General features: G+C 40.2%; 1 protein-coding gene across 1 annotated transcript in view; it reads right to left on the reverse strand.

The window, feature by feature from the left end:
• DNAH3 (dynein axonemal heavy chain 3) overlaps positions 1–14,545 on the reverse strand; it is a 169,854-nt gene that overhangs the window by 38,932 nt on the left and 116,377 nt on the right. Inside the window, exons 41-47 of the mRNA XM_063099804.1 lie at positions 11,134–11,237; positions 8,399–8,693; positions 6,435–6,614; positions 2,332–2,455; positions 2,086–2,242; positions 1,706–1,849; positions 106–772 (exon numbers count right to left, since the gene is read on the reverse strand). Of these exons, the coding sequence (XP_062955874.1) occupies positions 106–772; positions 1,706–1,849; positions 2,086–2,242; positions 2,332–2,455; positions 6,435–6,614; positions 8,399–8,693; positions 11,134–11,237 (1,671 nt within the window). The remainder of the gene's footprint in view (positions 1–105; positions 773–1,705; positions 1,850–2,085; positions 2,243–2,331; positions 2,456–6,434; positions 6,615–8,398; positions 8,694–11,133; positions 11,238–14,545) is intronic.

The raw sequence follows: 14,545 nt of genomic DNA on the forward strand, positions 1-14,545 counted from the left end.
GATCAACCCTGGAATCATTTAAGGGGATTGGGTATCGGGCACTCAGAAGACCTAGAAAGATCCAGAGGAAAAAGGGCAGAGGAAAAAGGGAAAACTGAGTCTTACCAAGGACAATGTGAAGGTTCTTTTTCACCCTCTCAATAAAGAAGTTATACATAGAAAGAGGAGTGACTTCAATCTTGTCTCTTTCTGTCCTGGCTGCTGATTGCATCTTCTCCACAATGTCAGCCTTCTCGTCAGCTGGGAAGATGTTGGGCACATCACCTGTGTTCAGAAGCATGTTGATGTCCTCCACAAATGACTCATCTTTGATCTGGTTATCAGTGAAGAGGAACACAGTGCTCTTAGTGGCCACGCCAACCTGCAGCATGATCTTCTTTAGGTCCTCCCGCCAGTCATTACTGGTGTAGTTCTTAGTGATCTCGATCTGGTACAGCTCGTATGAGTTCATGAATGTGGAAAGTTTGGTGGCACTCTGCCGTCCACTGCCCCCAATGCCCACCAGGAGCAAGTGGCCTTTGTTCTGCTTCAGGACCCTGCAGATCCTGGAGATGTGCTCAATGGCAAACTTGAACATGACCAAGGACATGGGGGCCTTGCTGATGTTGTTGAACTCTTCCAGGTAGTACTCCATGACCACTGTGAGCTGCTTCAGGTCAGTGATCTCATCATAGATTTTTGGGTCACTTTCTGGCTTGAAGAAATCTCCAAAGAAGAGGCTACGGATGTTATCATCCACGATCTTTCCAGTGGGTGACAAGTGGATGAGCACCTGCGAGAAAGATAAGTTTCAGCTGGGCATTCAGCCAGTGGCCTAACCAGAGGAAGTGGGAGGTGCAGAGGGAGGGAGCAGGAGATGTGCTTGTTTCCTTCGAGCACATCCTTCAAGTCATGGTTAATTAATAGTTTTTAAGTAAACCAATGTCATATGTGGATCTGATGGCTATAAAGGCTTGATGAAAAGGACATTAGAGAAAGAGCATGAAAGTGAGGGTCAGTCTGTTTACTAAGCGGTTAAGAGGTGGTCAGATCATAAGGTTCCCAGAGAAGGCACTGGAAGAATGACAAAATTTCCATGTGCTTGCTCTTTCACCAAGTAGAAGTTCAGGCACTACTTCTGGTCCCTGCTTTGTGCCTAGAGCAGGACCGTTCTAGAAGCTTCCTTTTCCTGACATTAGAAGCACTTCTGCACTTGGACTCTGGAGGTGACATGGACACCTCTGCAATTTTTCTGTAGAACAATCACAGCTTCTTAGCAATGGAAATGGAACCAGATGACACAAATATATAGGTTTAAAATGACTCCTTTTACATCACAATGGAAAAGAGAAAATATCCACAAGTGGGAGACCATGGCAATCTTTCACTTGGGCTCAGGGCCTCAGTCATACCATAAAAATTTGTGGTTCATTTCTCAACTCATAAATTAATTGACCCTAAAGTGCATTTTAAGTTAATTATAAATAAGTAGCATCTTATATTAAACTACTTTGAATGGATTCAAACTTTATGTTTACATAGAAGTGAAGTAAAATTGGACCAAGTAAAATATCACCAAATCAAACAACTAGTTGATAATACTGTTTCCCAAGATTTAGAGAGCAGAGCTGTGTTTCCATTGCGAAGGGAACCTGAAATCTGAGACAAATGTGATCAAACACTTGGGATCATTTCTGAGGTCAAATAGTCACAGAGTCTGGCTTACCTTCTCTACACTCTGCTTGAAGCAATTGGAGGTGGTTTCCTTCACCATGTTGAAGAAGACCTGTCTGTCCTCCTTGTCAACCAGACGGTCATAGAAGACCCGATATACCTCATGAATCCAAAGCCGGATAAATTTTTCTACATCCTAAAAATCCAGAGTTAATTATCTGAATGAATGGAAGGTGATGCCTGAAGTGCTAGTTCTCAAGTAGGACCTAAATCCTGGTGTTGATGTGAGGATTAGATGAGAGAATGCTTATAAAATACTTAGCATGATAACTAACATAGACTAAATGCTCAGTAAAAGTTAGCTATTACCACTATACCCCCAGCCAAGGACATTGCTGAATGATGTTGGTAACAGAAGTGGTAGTGGCTGACCTGCAGGTGGGTGTGAGGGCAGAGAAGCACCCCTTGGATCACCCGTGAGAAGTCTCGCAGGTTAAAGACATAATGTGACTTGGAGGGAGTTGGCAGGAAATTCTCCACCGCAGCTCTATAAATCGTCTTAGTAGCTTGTACCAGCATCTTTCCGTACCTTGGGAGGAGAGGAGACACACCCATCAAGGAAGGGCCAGAACTGAGAACCCCCAGGCCAACTTCTGGGAAGATGCCAGAACTTCTTACCTTAGGAACATCACATCAAACCCTTTCCCAAAGTGCCAGTCGACGATAGAACCGAAAATCTTGGTTAGAATTTCATCCTCAAAGGCACTGATGGAAATGATATTCAGATGGCGAGTGAATCGTCCTGGAAAACACACACACACGTGAGTGTGCACACACACACACTTCCTGGACCGAGCGACCCTGGGAGACAGGAGAGTTGAGTTCTGTCTGTCTTCACGTTCTAGAGCTATGCTGTCCAGTATGGCAGCCTTTAGCCACAAGTAGCTATTTAAACTTTAATTACTTAACATTAGAGATGGATTTCCTCAGTCTCACTAGCCACATTACAAATGCTTAAGAGCCACGTGTGGCTAGTGGCTACTGTGTTGCTCAGCGGATACAGAACATGTCAGTGATCACACAGGCTCTATCAACAGCACTAATACAACGTTCAGGACTGTTTTGGACAGGTAAAGGTAATACACTGTCATCGTAAAACAGTCAAGCAGTTCAGAAATACCTTTGTAGAAAGTGAGTATCTTCTTATTTCATTACCTTCCATGCAACTAATCCATTCTCCCTCTGCCCAGGTTTACCATTATCAGTCTGGTATCCTTAGAGCTATCTGTCTATGTATATTAGATATCTAGATCTATATATCTATACTATATATATCAGCTTTATTAATATCTCAATAACTCACTTACCATACAATTCATTCACTTAAAGTACACAATTCAATGAGTTTTAATACATTCAGAGTTGTGCAACCATTACCACAATTTTAGAACATTTTAATCACCCCAAAAAGAAATCCTGCATCCATTAGCAGGCACTCCCCATTTTCTCACAGTCCTTAGCAACTAATCTCTATAGATTTGCCTGCATATGTGTTTTTCTGTTTTTTTATAAAAAGACATCTTCTTATAAAGTAAAATATAGATACAGAAAACCACACAAAACAAATGTATAATTTAGTGAATCATTATAAGGTTAATACCCTTACATCTGCCACTCAGATGCAAGGGTGGGATGGAACTTGGCAGCCCTCCCCAGAAGCGTCTCCCCACATATCCCAGTCCAGTCATTGCTCTCTCCCTTTTTCCCTCCAAAAGTTACCACTATCCTTACTTTAATAATCATTGCTGTCTTGCACATTTCTTTATGGCTTTAATCACCCAAGTATTTATTCCTAGACACCAGAGTTTAATCCTGCCAATTAAAATGTTTAAATATGTTTTTCAAGTATCTTTTAATCTATAGGTTTCTCTCTCCATTCCTTTCCTTTAGCTTTTATCTGCTGAAAATCTGGGCTGTTTGACCTGCAGAGTTTTCATAGTGAGGACTTTGTTGATTACACACTCATGGTGCACTTTATCATGTTCCTCTGTCCTCTGTATTTCCTACAAATTTGTAGCTAAATTCAGAGACTTGTTCAGATTCTCAGGTCCATCTCGTTGGCCAAACTACAGGCGGTGGTATGTTCTTTCATTGGAAGGCACCTGGTGTTTCTCCTTTTGTGATGTTGGTAGCTACTGATGCTCAATGGCTAGGTCCATTAATTCACCGGGGATCGCAAAATGGAGATATTCTGAGTCATTTCTTTTTAACTTATTGGCTGGAATATTTTAATAAAGAGACACTTTCCACCATCTGCTATTCGGTTAAAAGGTGATACGCCTCATATAAAAAAGTCAGGATAAATGCTTGATTGTTTCCCATTTAAGTTTTCAGGATAATTGGTTCCCTATCATCCTCTGAAGATGATCAACTATTATTATTATAATAGATTCCTGGATTAACATATAGTTTTATAAATTTCATTCCACTGAAATTACTACTATTATTGACATTCAAATTTCCCCATTTTTGGCCAGTGAGAGCCTCTTTCTGTTGGCAACCAAGTCCTTTTGACATGACTCTAGTGGTCTTCGTAGGGGGAACCAGACCTGTGACTCTGGGGTTATAAGGCTGTGCTCTAACCAACTGAGCTAACTGGCCAGCCCTTCTCCCCTGTTTCTGAGTAGGTAAAAGTCCTGCACTTTGACTTCTCTTCCCAAGTGGGCCACCACACTTAGCAGTGAGCACTCGTTGACTGCTTTGGGTTCTACCTTTCTCAAGTCTGTAAGACATTCCATTACTTCCCTCTCTTGCACAGATCAGAAAACATGCAGGTCTCATAGCTCTCAGTGGTTGGTTCCCACCCATTTGTATTTTGGAGTTTGTGGGGATACCCCACAAACTAACTTTGTTGTAAATGTTGTTTACAGGTTTTTGGTTTTGATACCTGGTTGCTCTGTCTTTATGTGGGGATTTGGGAAGATTCAAAAACTTTGTTGTCATTGCTGTTGCCGTTTCCTCAAATTTTTTTCCAAAGTTTGTATGTGTATATATATATATATAAACTTACATATACCATATGTAAACATTATGTGTGTAAAAAAATACGTGTAGTTTGTATGTGTATATACCACCTACATATATAGATACACTGCCACATGTATGTTTTGCTTTTTTAAAAAAGTAGTAGAGTAATATTTTATACATTGTTGGTCTGGAACCATTGGTAACTGTGTGAACTTGAAGAAGTTACTTAACCTTTTGATGATAAGGGATAATAATAGCACTTAATGTTTCTTACGCTTGCTCAGTGTTACCAAACCCAGATCTGTCTGCTGCCAATCCATGCTCTCAAACACTACACTGTACTGCCTTGAGCCTGTCTTCCTATCTTGGCTCTGACTGCTGTAGCTGGCCTGGCAATCAGCTAGGCTGCTGGTTTTGTGCTGAACACAGTTTCATTAAATATCAACATCAGACATGAGCACTCCAGGACTGTGATGAAATAAGATAGGAGCAAGACTGATCTGCAACCATAAAAATGACCAAACGTCCTTACTCTTAGCTAATATGAGTCTCTGCTTTTCTACCAAGTGACAACTCTAGCCCCTCATTCCTCCTGCCTCCTAGGTAAAAATTATTAAGATACTCACCCATGAGATTGTTCCCACTTCCTGAGAGTACCCAACTCAGAATCGTTAAGCCTTCCCTCAAGTGACATAGCACAAGACCATTTAGCTCCCTTTCACCAGGCACTCCCATGGCTCTCCATAGTATGCAGATACCCCTGCTGCAGTAAATTAATACACTTAATTTCACTTGGGCACTGGGCTTCGTTATAGGGTCTTTTCAAAAATCAAATTTGTGACACAGCTTGAGAGCTGTCAATTGCTGTGCAAATGGCAGTTATCACTATTTTTATGGTGTGTGCTGGAAACAGATATTCCCTTTTGAATGGCTAAGTCTTAATAAGAGAAAAGTAATATACCAAACTCTTCTCCCCGGTGACAGAGGTATTGAATTTATAGAAGGTAGGTACTGAGATCCTGCTGTATTCAAACCCAAGGCAAAAACACTCTTTGACTCTATACTTGAAGTAAAATGTGATGATTTGAGTTTCCAAATGAGATCACCTTGTCCACTTTCCTTATTTTTGCAGAGAAGAAAGCTGAGTGCCAGACAGGAGAGGTTTGTCCAAGGGTACAGAATCCAAATCTGGAAATGCTATGAAAATTTTTTTAAACCAATATTGTATATTAAAGTAAAAGTAGATACCTATAGAACTGGATGGACCAAGTGGTAACTGAAGCAAGATATATTCCTGAACTGCTAGATGATAGGGGAAAAATCCTATTATTTATTTATTTGCTATTATTAGTAGTATTAATTGTAGGCCACTTTGGGTTAGGTGTTCTATCTCTGGCAACCCGAAGAATTATAACAAGTACAGCAGGTGACTCTGTCATGCACCCCTAGCTGAGGACCTCTGATCGAGCTGCCCTCTGGGGACACATGTTGGCCACACCGAACTCTCCTTTTCATGCGAGAGTCTGTTTCTCTGGGCCCTAGTCGAAGACTTCTCACATCTTCTTTTTGTCTTCCCATCCTGTTTTAAAAAATTCCCACATGAAGTCTGGAGCAAACTCAAGCCCTCTGTGGTAGCCTAAACATACTTGTGCCCTGAGCTTCACCAGGACAGAGAGACCTGCACCAGCCCTGTGCTCGTGAGGGTCCCAGCTCTGCTGGGCATGGGGGAGGAATATGCCGTCTCCTTCACATACCAGTAATGTCATTCCTTCCTCCCCCAGGGGGGCCCATGGCTGTCACAAGCAGCACATCCACGATGTCCAGCTTGTTTGTGTCTTTCTTGTCAAACCAGTAACCGTGGTCAATCCATTGCCTCAAGAGCTCGATGGGGGGCTGGGCCCCATACACCTCTTTGGCTGGCATGTTGAGGTCATCTGGGAAAAGAAGCCACACATCATAAGTACATGGGATCCTCCGCTCGTCCAGAAAGTCACAGAAGACAGTTCCCTTTGTGGGAGAAGACATACCCCGTTGTCCCATTCCCACTCCAGGCAGGGCTTAGTCAGTGGACTTCCTGACCAGATGGGAAGGGGTTTTCCTGGGTTCTGGGCTTTCCTGACTCATTGAGATCTCTGCCTGTTATGACATGAGGACTCATGGATTGGCAACAACAAACAGGCATTTTTTCCCCCATTTACCTCAACCAAAACATATACTGGTTGTCTACTGTGTGTCAGATGTTTTGTTAATTGCTGGGGATACGATGGTGAGGAAGACAGGCAAGCTCTCAGCCAACAGAGCATTAATTTGGCCAGCAGGGCAGCAAGATGTTGAACTAGGGTCTTTGAGGAGCAAAATCAAGATAGCAAGAATATCCCTGCATGGCATTTTCCCACTTGCATATGGCTCAGTCCTGGCACATGGGAGGCACCCAGTAAAATGGAGGCTCTTTTAAGTTTTCTTTGGCAAACATTAATTATATGCTCAGTGTGTGTCAGGTCACACTCTAGGAGCTTTACAGACTTTATTTTATCTAATCCAAGTAATGATTTTGTAAGAAAGAGAGTATCACCTCTATGTTAAAGGTAAGGAACTGAGAGTCAGGGAGGTTAAGTCACAATATATCCAGGGTTAAAAAGTAAGCTTTGAAGCCGGATCTATTTGGCTGCAAAGCTTAAACTGTGTTCGGATATATCATGAAAATAGGGAAGGAGAGTGAGATAGAGGAAAGGAATGAGGGAGGAAAAGAGCAATGAAATAAATTAAAATAGGATCCCTGCCTTTAAGAAGTTGATGTTAGTTGACAAATGTCTAAATACTTGCAATGTTTACTATTCTTCTTTTTTTTTTTTTTTAAAGATGACCAGTAGAGGGATCTTAACCCTTGACTTGGTGTTTGTCAGCACCACGCTCTCCCAAGTGAGCCACGGGCCGGCCCCTGCTATGTTTACTATATATTCACAAGTTACAAAGACAGGGCATGAGAGAATCCAGAAGAATGGGGCATGACTACTATTAAATGAGACCTCTGAATCAACAGTGATGGAGAGAAAAATGTGATACATATTGGCACCCAGAAACCATGTTTGGGTCATGCTCCAGAACTTTCTAGATGTTTGGTCCTACACAGGGAATTTAACCTTCTAGAGCCTCAGTTAACTGCTAGTGAAATGATAATGATGGTTAATAACCATACAAGGTTGAGGCTCAGACGAAATAAACAAGCAAGTGCTTTGTACACATGCAAAGTCCTGGGAAAATTCAATGTGCTTATTTCACAAATATTTATTTAGCAAATTAGGATCCTTCATTTACTAATAACATATTTCTCTGACACAAAATGGAATAAGGGGCTTAACATGCAGTGTGTGCTGCTTTTGGAGATGCCAGAGGGTAGACACCACAATTCCCTTCTAGAACTACTTCTCACTATACGTGGAAGGAGAGAGGTTACTAAATTATATATGTATATATACATTTTTTTTTTCTTTTTTTAAAGATGACTGGTAAGGGGATCTTAACCCTTGAGTTGGTGTTTTCAGCACCACACTCTCCCAGGTGAGCCACGGGCGGGCCCTAAATTATATTAACCAGAAATATTTTATCTCCTAGAGAGAGTAAAAGGACTGTACCATGGCCCTACGAAGGGAAGTTCTAGTTTGCTGAAGATTGGGGTGGAAGAACACGATGGTGTCCAGACCCCAGGCCAGTGCCTTACCCACAAACACCACTGCTTTCTTCCCTATGGGAGGCCCGAAAAGGCCCTTCCGCCGTCGATCCAACTTGGACATGATGATATCCTGGGTCTGATTGGCTGAGGTTCTGGCAGAGAAATTGATGCAGTTGGGCAGGTAGGTATCTTTGGGAAGGTGAAGGAGGAAGTTGTTGGTGATGGCTGATTTTCCAGTGCCAGTGGGACCCACGAACAGCATCGGAATCTCATGGTCAAGGCAGGTTTTCAAGAAGAAGGACTGCCGGGCTGTCTCCATCGTGGGGATGATGAGTTCTGAGACCTACACCACAAAGACATGGGAGACTCTTGGTCTTGGGCCAGAAGGCTGGATCTTGGCATTCAAAAGACCTTGGTTTGAATTCTAGCTCCATCTCTTACTATCTCTATGACTGAGTCAGTATTTAACCTCTCCAGGGGCCTCAGTTCCTTCATTCGTGAAATGAGGATAATAACGGCACCTAGTTCACAGAGCTGGTTTAAGGCTTAAATGACACCACGCGTGTAAAGGTGGGCATTATTGTCCCTGTTTTGTAGAAGAGGAAACTGAGGTCCAGAGCTCTTCTGTGACTTGTCTGAGTAACACACCAAGTAAGTGAAAATTCAGAGATTTGAATTTCAATTTGTCTGATTCTAAAGTCTACCTTCTTAACTACTGAGCGGTTGTATTGTAAACAACAATTACAGTATGAATCAGTCTATAGTCACTGTTCTCTGAGATCACTGTTCTGAACCATCCTGTATCCTTGTCCCAGGTAAGGTCCACCTCCCATATGCTATCTGTACCGCTGGCTAGAGGGTTTATGTGTGACCCTGGGCCCCCATTCCCTGTGCTTTTTCCTGATCTGCTTCTCTCAACATGCACATCCTTGGTTCTAAAACCCACCCCCACCTAATTCCTTCCTTTTCCAGTGTGGGGATCAAGCATATTCTTCATGGTACTCAGATCCTGATTGGACTCTGAGGGCTTGGGTTTTGGGTTCCTGGAATCCCCGATGCTTTTGGTAGAACACCTTACCTTAGCTTGGCTTCTGTGAGCCAGACTCTGTCATCAGCCGTTTGGCTATGTCAAGTCTCTCCATGGGGTTAGGGGAGGGGGCAGGAATATTATATCATATGATGAAGTCTCCTTGAATGTCTAGGCTGAAAGGGACCAGTGAACTTGGGGACACTGTGTTGTGTAACTCCAGGGAGTACCGTTCACACTGTGCTTCAGGTAAATGGTGCCCTTAAAGCAAAATTAGAGCATAACGCAAACGGTGCCATCTGGTTCTGTTGCACTAGGAGGGTCTTTGTAGACAAAGGCTTGGCTTCTTTGGTAAATAACTCGATCAAAGGAAGAAGGGCAGATGGAGCAAGAGAATCAAAGAGAAGAAGAGAATTAACAGGTGTTGAGCTGTGTATGTTTTGCGTGTATTACCCCCTGCAGTCTTCCCAGTAACCCTCTGAGGCAGGTGTATAATAACACAGATGGAAAAACTGAGGCTCCAAGAAACTGGCTAACTTGTCCAAAGCCACATAACCAGTAAGTGATGCTGAATGCAGAAGCAGGTTCAAGATGTCTATTTTGCTACCAAGACTGGGAATTTAAAGCAAGTTGGGTTTCATAGATTTTTATTTTCAGGGACTAGGACAACTGTTTGACGAGGGAAAAATTCCCAGTAGAACTGAAAACATTTTGTCCTCACAATCCAATCACCTCTCTAAGGCCCCACCTTTCAATTACCATATGTATTTCCTACCCTCAACAGTTATAGTGGGAATTAAGCTTTTAATATATGAACTTTTGGGAGACACAATTCAATCAATCCACAGCACTAATGTAAGATGTTATCAATCGAGAAACTAGGTGTGAGGTACACAGGAACTCTCTGTACCTGCCTTGGACTCTGCATAAATTCAGCAAGATTTCAAATCCTTGGAGTTCAGGTGACTAAGTTCTTTAAGAAGAATCTCAGTACTTTTTTTTTTTTTTTTTTTTTACAACACCCAGCCCCCAGGGTGTGTCTTGAAGTCAGTGCCCATTCGCCTTGCTGAGTCATCCTCATGCAGCTGTGGTCCTGCTGTCAGTATTCCCACCTTCCCATCTACTGTGCACCTCTCCACCCAGAGCCTGAACGGTCTGCAATCACTCCAGAAAGATAAATTATGTCCACTAGACTCTACTAACAGAGGCATAAAAGTGCACATCTGGAAAATTTTTCCACAAGGATTGAAATGAGCCAAAGTTGTATGTGAATCATCTGCTAATCAGAAAACCTACTAATCAGAACCTGCTTTTCTGAGAATTCTGATCAAGGAAATCTTTCTCTGAGGATTTTAAAGATCCTCTTTGGTTTGGATGTCTTAGAGGCAGACTGATGACTCCCTGGTATTGTCGATATTGGTAATAATCAGAATAGCAGCAAACATTGTTCTGTCCCCCAGGATGTGTCATGCGTTCACGCATACCACGTTCAGTCTTTGCAACCATCCATTAAATGATTTTTCTTCCATTTTATTGTTGAGTAAACTGAGGCAGAGAAAGTGAAGGCTGAGTAAGGAAACTGGGTCTCTCTGATTCTAAAGTTCATGTTTTTGAATGTTCAATCCAGCTCGTGCTTGAATCTTTTTCCAAAGAATGCTCTTAAAAATGCTTACACAGAACCATTAATTCCTCCACCCGGGAGAATATTTGAGTAATCCTGAAAACCAGAGTTTCATGGTCAATGCTTCTGTTTTACCTTCGCACCGGCGGGGATAATTTCCTCCTCTTTGGTGATATAGTCTGTCCATGTGTCCCAATGTCCACTACCTTGTTTGAGGAAATAAAAATCATAGATGCTTCCTGGACCCAAAGAAACATAACAGGTCATTAGCACACCAAGGGCTTACATTTCACATTTGAGGTATTAACTACCTCAGTGATAGGTATTCAAAAATGTGTAACTACCAGTACTGGAATAGTTGTGGTGAAACTTACACATTGCTGGTAACTGTATAAACTGGAATAACACTTTTTAAAGAGTAATGACTTTATTATTTGTATAAAAATGATAGGTGTTAATTATACAGATTATTAATTAATTATTTTTAATAATGTAAACAGCAAATATTAAACTAGAACAAAAAAAAGGTAATAAATCACTCCAAATCTCACATGCAGAAATAACTTTGATGGTAATCCTTCCAGCCCTCTTTCTATGCACACAAACATACTGAAGATGGAAGGACAGGTAGATGAGGGAAGAATTTGGTAAGAATGAGATCATTGACATATACCATTTTAAAATAAATATGTTAAATTTAATTTTTACCTAGATCTAGCAGAAGGAAAGGAGACCAAAACAAAAATGGAAGGACCTGCTGAATTCCTGATGCATCACTGTTCACTACACTGGTTCCGAAAAGATGCTTCTTAATTAAAAAAAATAATTTAAGCCTTTAAGGAGTTAACGTCATGCCTTTTAAAAAAATCATTCCATTCAATTTTGTTATTGCATTTTTAACTTTTTACCGTGAAAAAAATTTTTAAATATGCAAAAGTAAGAAGAATAGATAATAAACCATCATGTACCCATTATCCAGTTTCAACAATTATCAACGTTTTGCAATTCTTTCCTCGTCCATTTCCCCACCACCGTATTCATTTCCCTCCTTCCTTCCTTTCTTCCATCCATCCTCCCTTCTTCCTTCCTTCTTTTTTTTTTTCTGATCTGGAGTATTTTAAAGCAAATCCTGACATCACATCATCATATTTGTAAATACATATGTAATTCAATTTTAGACCAATTTCATGGATTCCTTTACGAATTACGAGGTGATTAACTCTCCCTCTTCTTTCCACTTGTCCTCCTCTGGCTCCTTTTGCTGTAGCTGATGATACAACTTTTACTTTGTCAGGGTTTGTAACATTCATAATTTGGTCTGCAACCATAATTCCCCCATTCCTTACTCTTAGGTCTGTATTTAAATAAATTCAATGCTCACTCAGGCCTTTTGACACAGACCATTTAAGAGTTCTTTATTTTGATTCATCTCTTAGTTGGCTTATAAAGAAGGGGCTTACAGGCACTCAATTCTCTCAGTTCTTGCGTGTTTGAGAATGTCTGCCTGCTACTCTTGTATTTTAACAGCGACGTAGCTGAGAGTAATATTCATGTCACGTTTTTCTTTCCCTTCAAAGTTTGCAGACATTGCTCTATCTTATCTTCTTGCATTTTAAGTTGCTGTACAGAAGCTGCGGCTGTGAGCTATTTCTCCCTTAGTGACTTTTCCCCCTATCTAGTTGCCTCATGGAATTTTATCCTGGAAATCCAATAATTTAATCAGGTTGTATCTTTTGGTCAATTATTCTATATCAGTTTTTTGAAACATAGCATACTCTCATAATTTGTAGAAACAGTTCTTCCTTTTAAGAAAAATGTGTGCATTTATATCTTTGGATATATTGTCTATTCTATTTATTGGGTTTCCTACTGAAGGAATTAGCATAGTTTGGTTTCCATATCATATTCTCTGATTGTGTTAATGTCTTTGTCTTTTTCTTATACAGTATGTGTAATTATCTCAAATCTTTCCTCAAAGCCATTTATTAGATGTCTAGCCTTCTATACTTTATTCTTGCTGACTCTTATTACTTATTAGATCATTAATGGAATTATTGGGTTTTCAACTTGTTTCTTTGGTTCTTCAGTCCCTCTATTCCTCTAATTCTGTAATATTATCACCTTATCTATAAACTTTCTACAACTTTATTGACATATAATTCACATACCATATAATTCAACCATCAAGCGTGCAATTCAGTGGTTTACTCAAAATATATGTTTATGTTAAAATATTAATATTCACAGAGTTGTGAAATCATTACCACAATCAATTTTAGGACTTTTCATTACACCAAAAAGAACCCTCGTACACCTTAGCCATCACCCCCCAAATCCTTCCTCCCCCAGCAGTAGGCAACCACTAATCTACTTTCTGTCTCTATAGATTTGCCTGTTCTGTACCTTTCATATGAATGGTATCATATAATATGTGTTCTTCTGTGACTAGCTTCTCTTATGTTTTTAAGGTTTATCTATGTTGTAGCACGTATCAAGTACTTTATTTCTTTTTATTGCTGAATCATTTTCCATTGTATGGATATTTTACCTAACCATGTATCCATTGGTGGACATCTGGATTATGTTTAACTTTTGAGGAACTGCCAGATGCCTGTTTCCAAAACTGCTGCACCATTTTACTCTCCCTTTGCAGAATGTGAGGGTTCCAATTATCTTATGCTGTCGCCAACACCTGCTTCCATTTTTTTAATGATACCCACCCTAGTTATTGTGGAGTAGTACCTCATTGTGGTTTCAATTTGCATTTCTCTGATGACTAATAACACTGAGCATCTTATATACTTATTGGCCCTTTTTATATCTTCTTTGGAGAACTGTCTATTCTGATTCTTTGCCCATTTTAAAATTGTGTTGTCTTTTTATTATTGACTTGTAATATTTTCATATATTCCAGATATAAATCCCTTATAAGATATATAATTTGTAAAAAATTTTACCTATTCTGTGGGTTGTCTTTTCACTTGATATTGTTCTTTGAAGCACAAAAATTTTTAATTTTACCGATGTCTAGTTTGTCAGTTTTTTTCTTTTGTTGCTTGTGCTTTTGGTGTTCTAAGAAACCATTGCCTATTCCAAGGTCATAAAAATTTGCACCTGTGTTTTCTTCTAAGAGTTTTATAATTTTAGCTCCTATATTTATGTCTTTGATCTATTTTGAGTTGATTTTTGACTATGGTGTGAGGTAGAGTTCCAAATTTATCCTTTCACAGGTATATATTCAGTTGTTCTAGCACCATTTGTTGAATCTTGGCACCATTGTGAAAAATCAAGTCACCATAAATGTGAAAGCTTTTCCTGGACTCTCAGTTCTATTCAATTAATTGATATATCTATCCTTTTGTCAGCATATCATACTATTCATCTATGAACTTCAAAAAAATTAAATTCCAATTACTACTAAATTCTTTCAACAGGAATAGCTTTTGTTTCTTGGGTCGTGTTTTCTATCAGATTCTCTCTCCCTCTCTCTGATGTCTGCACAATTACCATACCATTTTTGCTCTGATATAACTGGGTGAATTCTTCT

This window comes from Cynocephalus volans, chromosome 6 (genome assembly GCF_027409185.1).
Source record: "Cynocephalus volans isolate mCynVol1 chromosome 6, mCynVol1.pri, whole genome shotgun sequence".
NCBI classification, from domain to species: domain Eukaryota; kingdom Metazoa; phylum Chordata; class Mammalia; order Dermoptera; family Cynocephalidae; genus Cynocephalus; species Cynocephalus volans.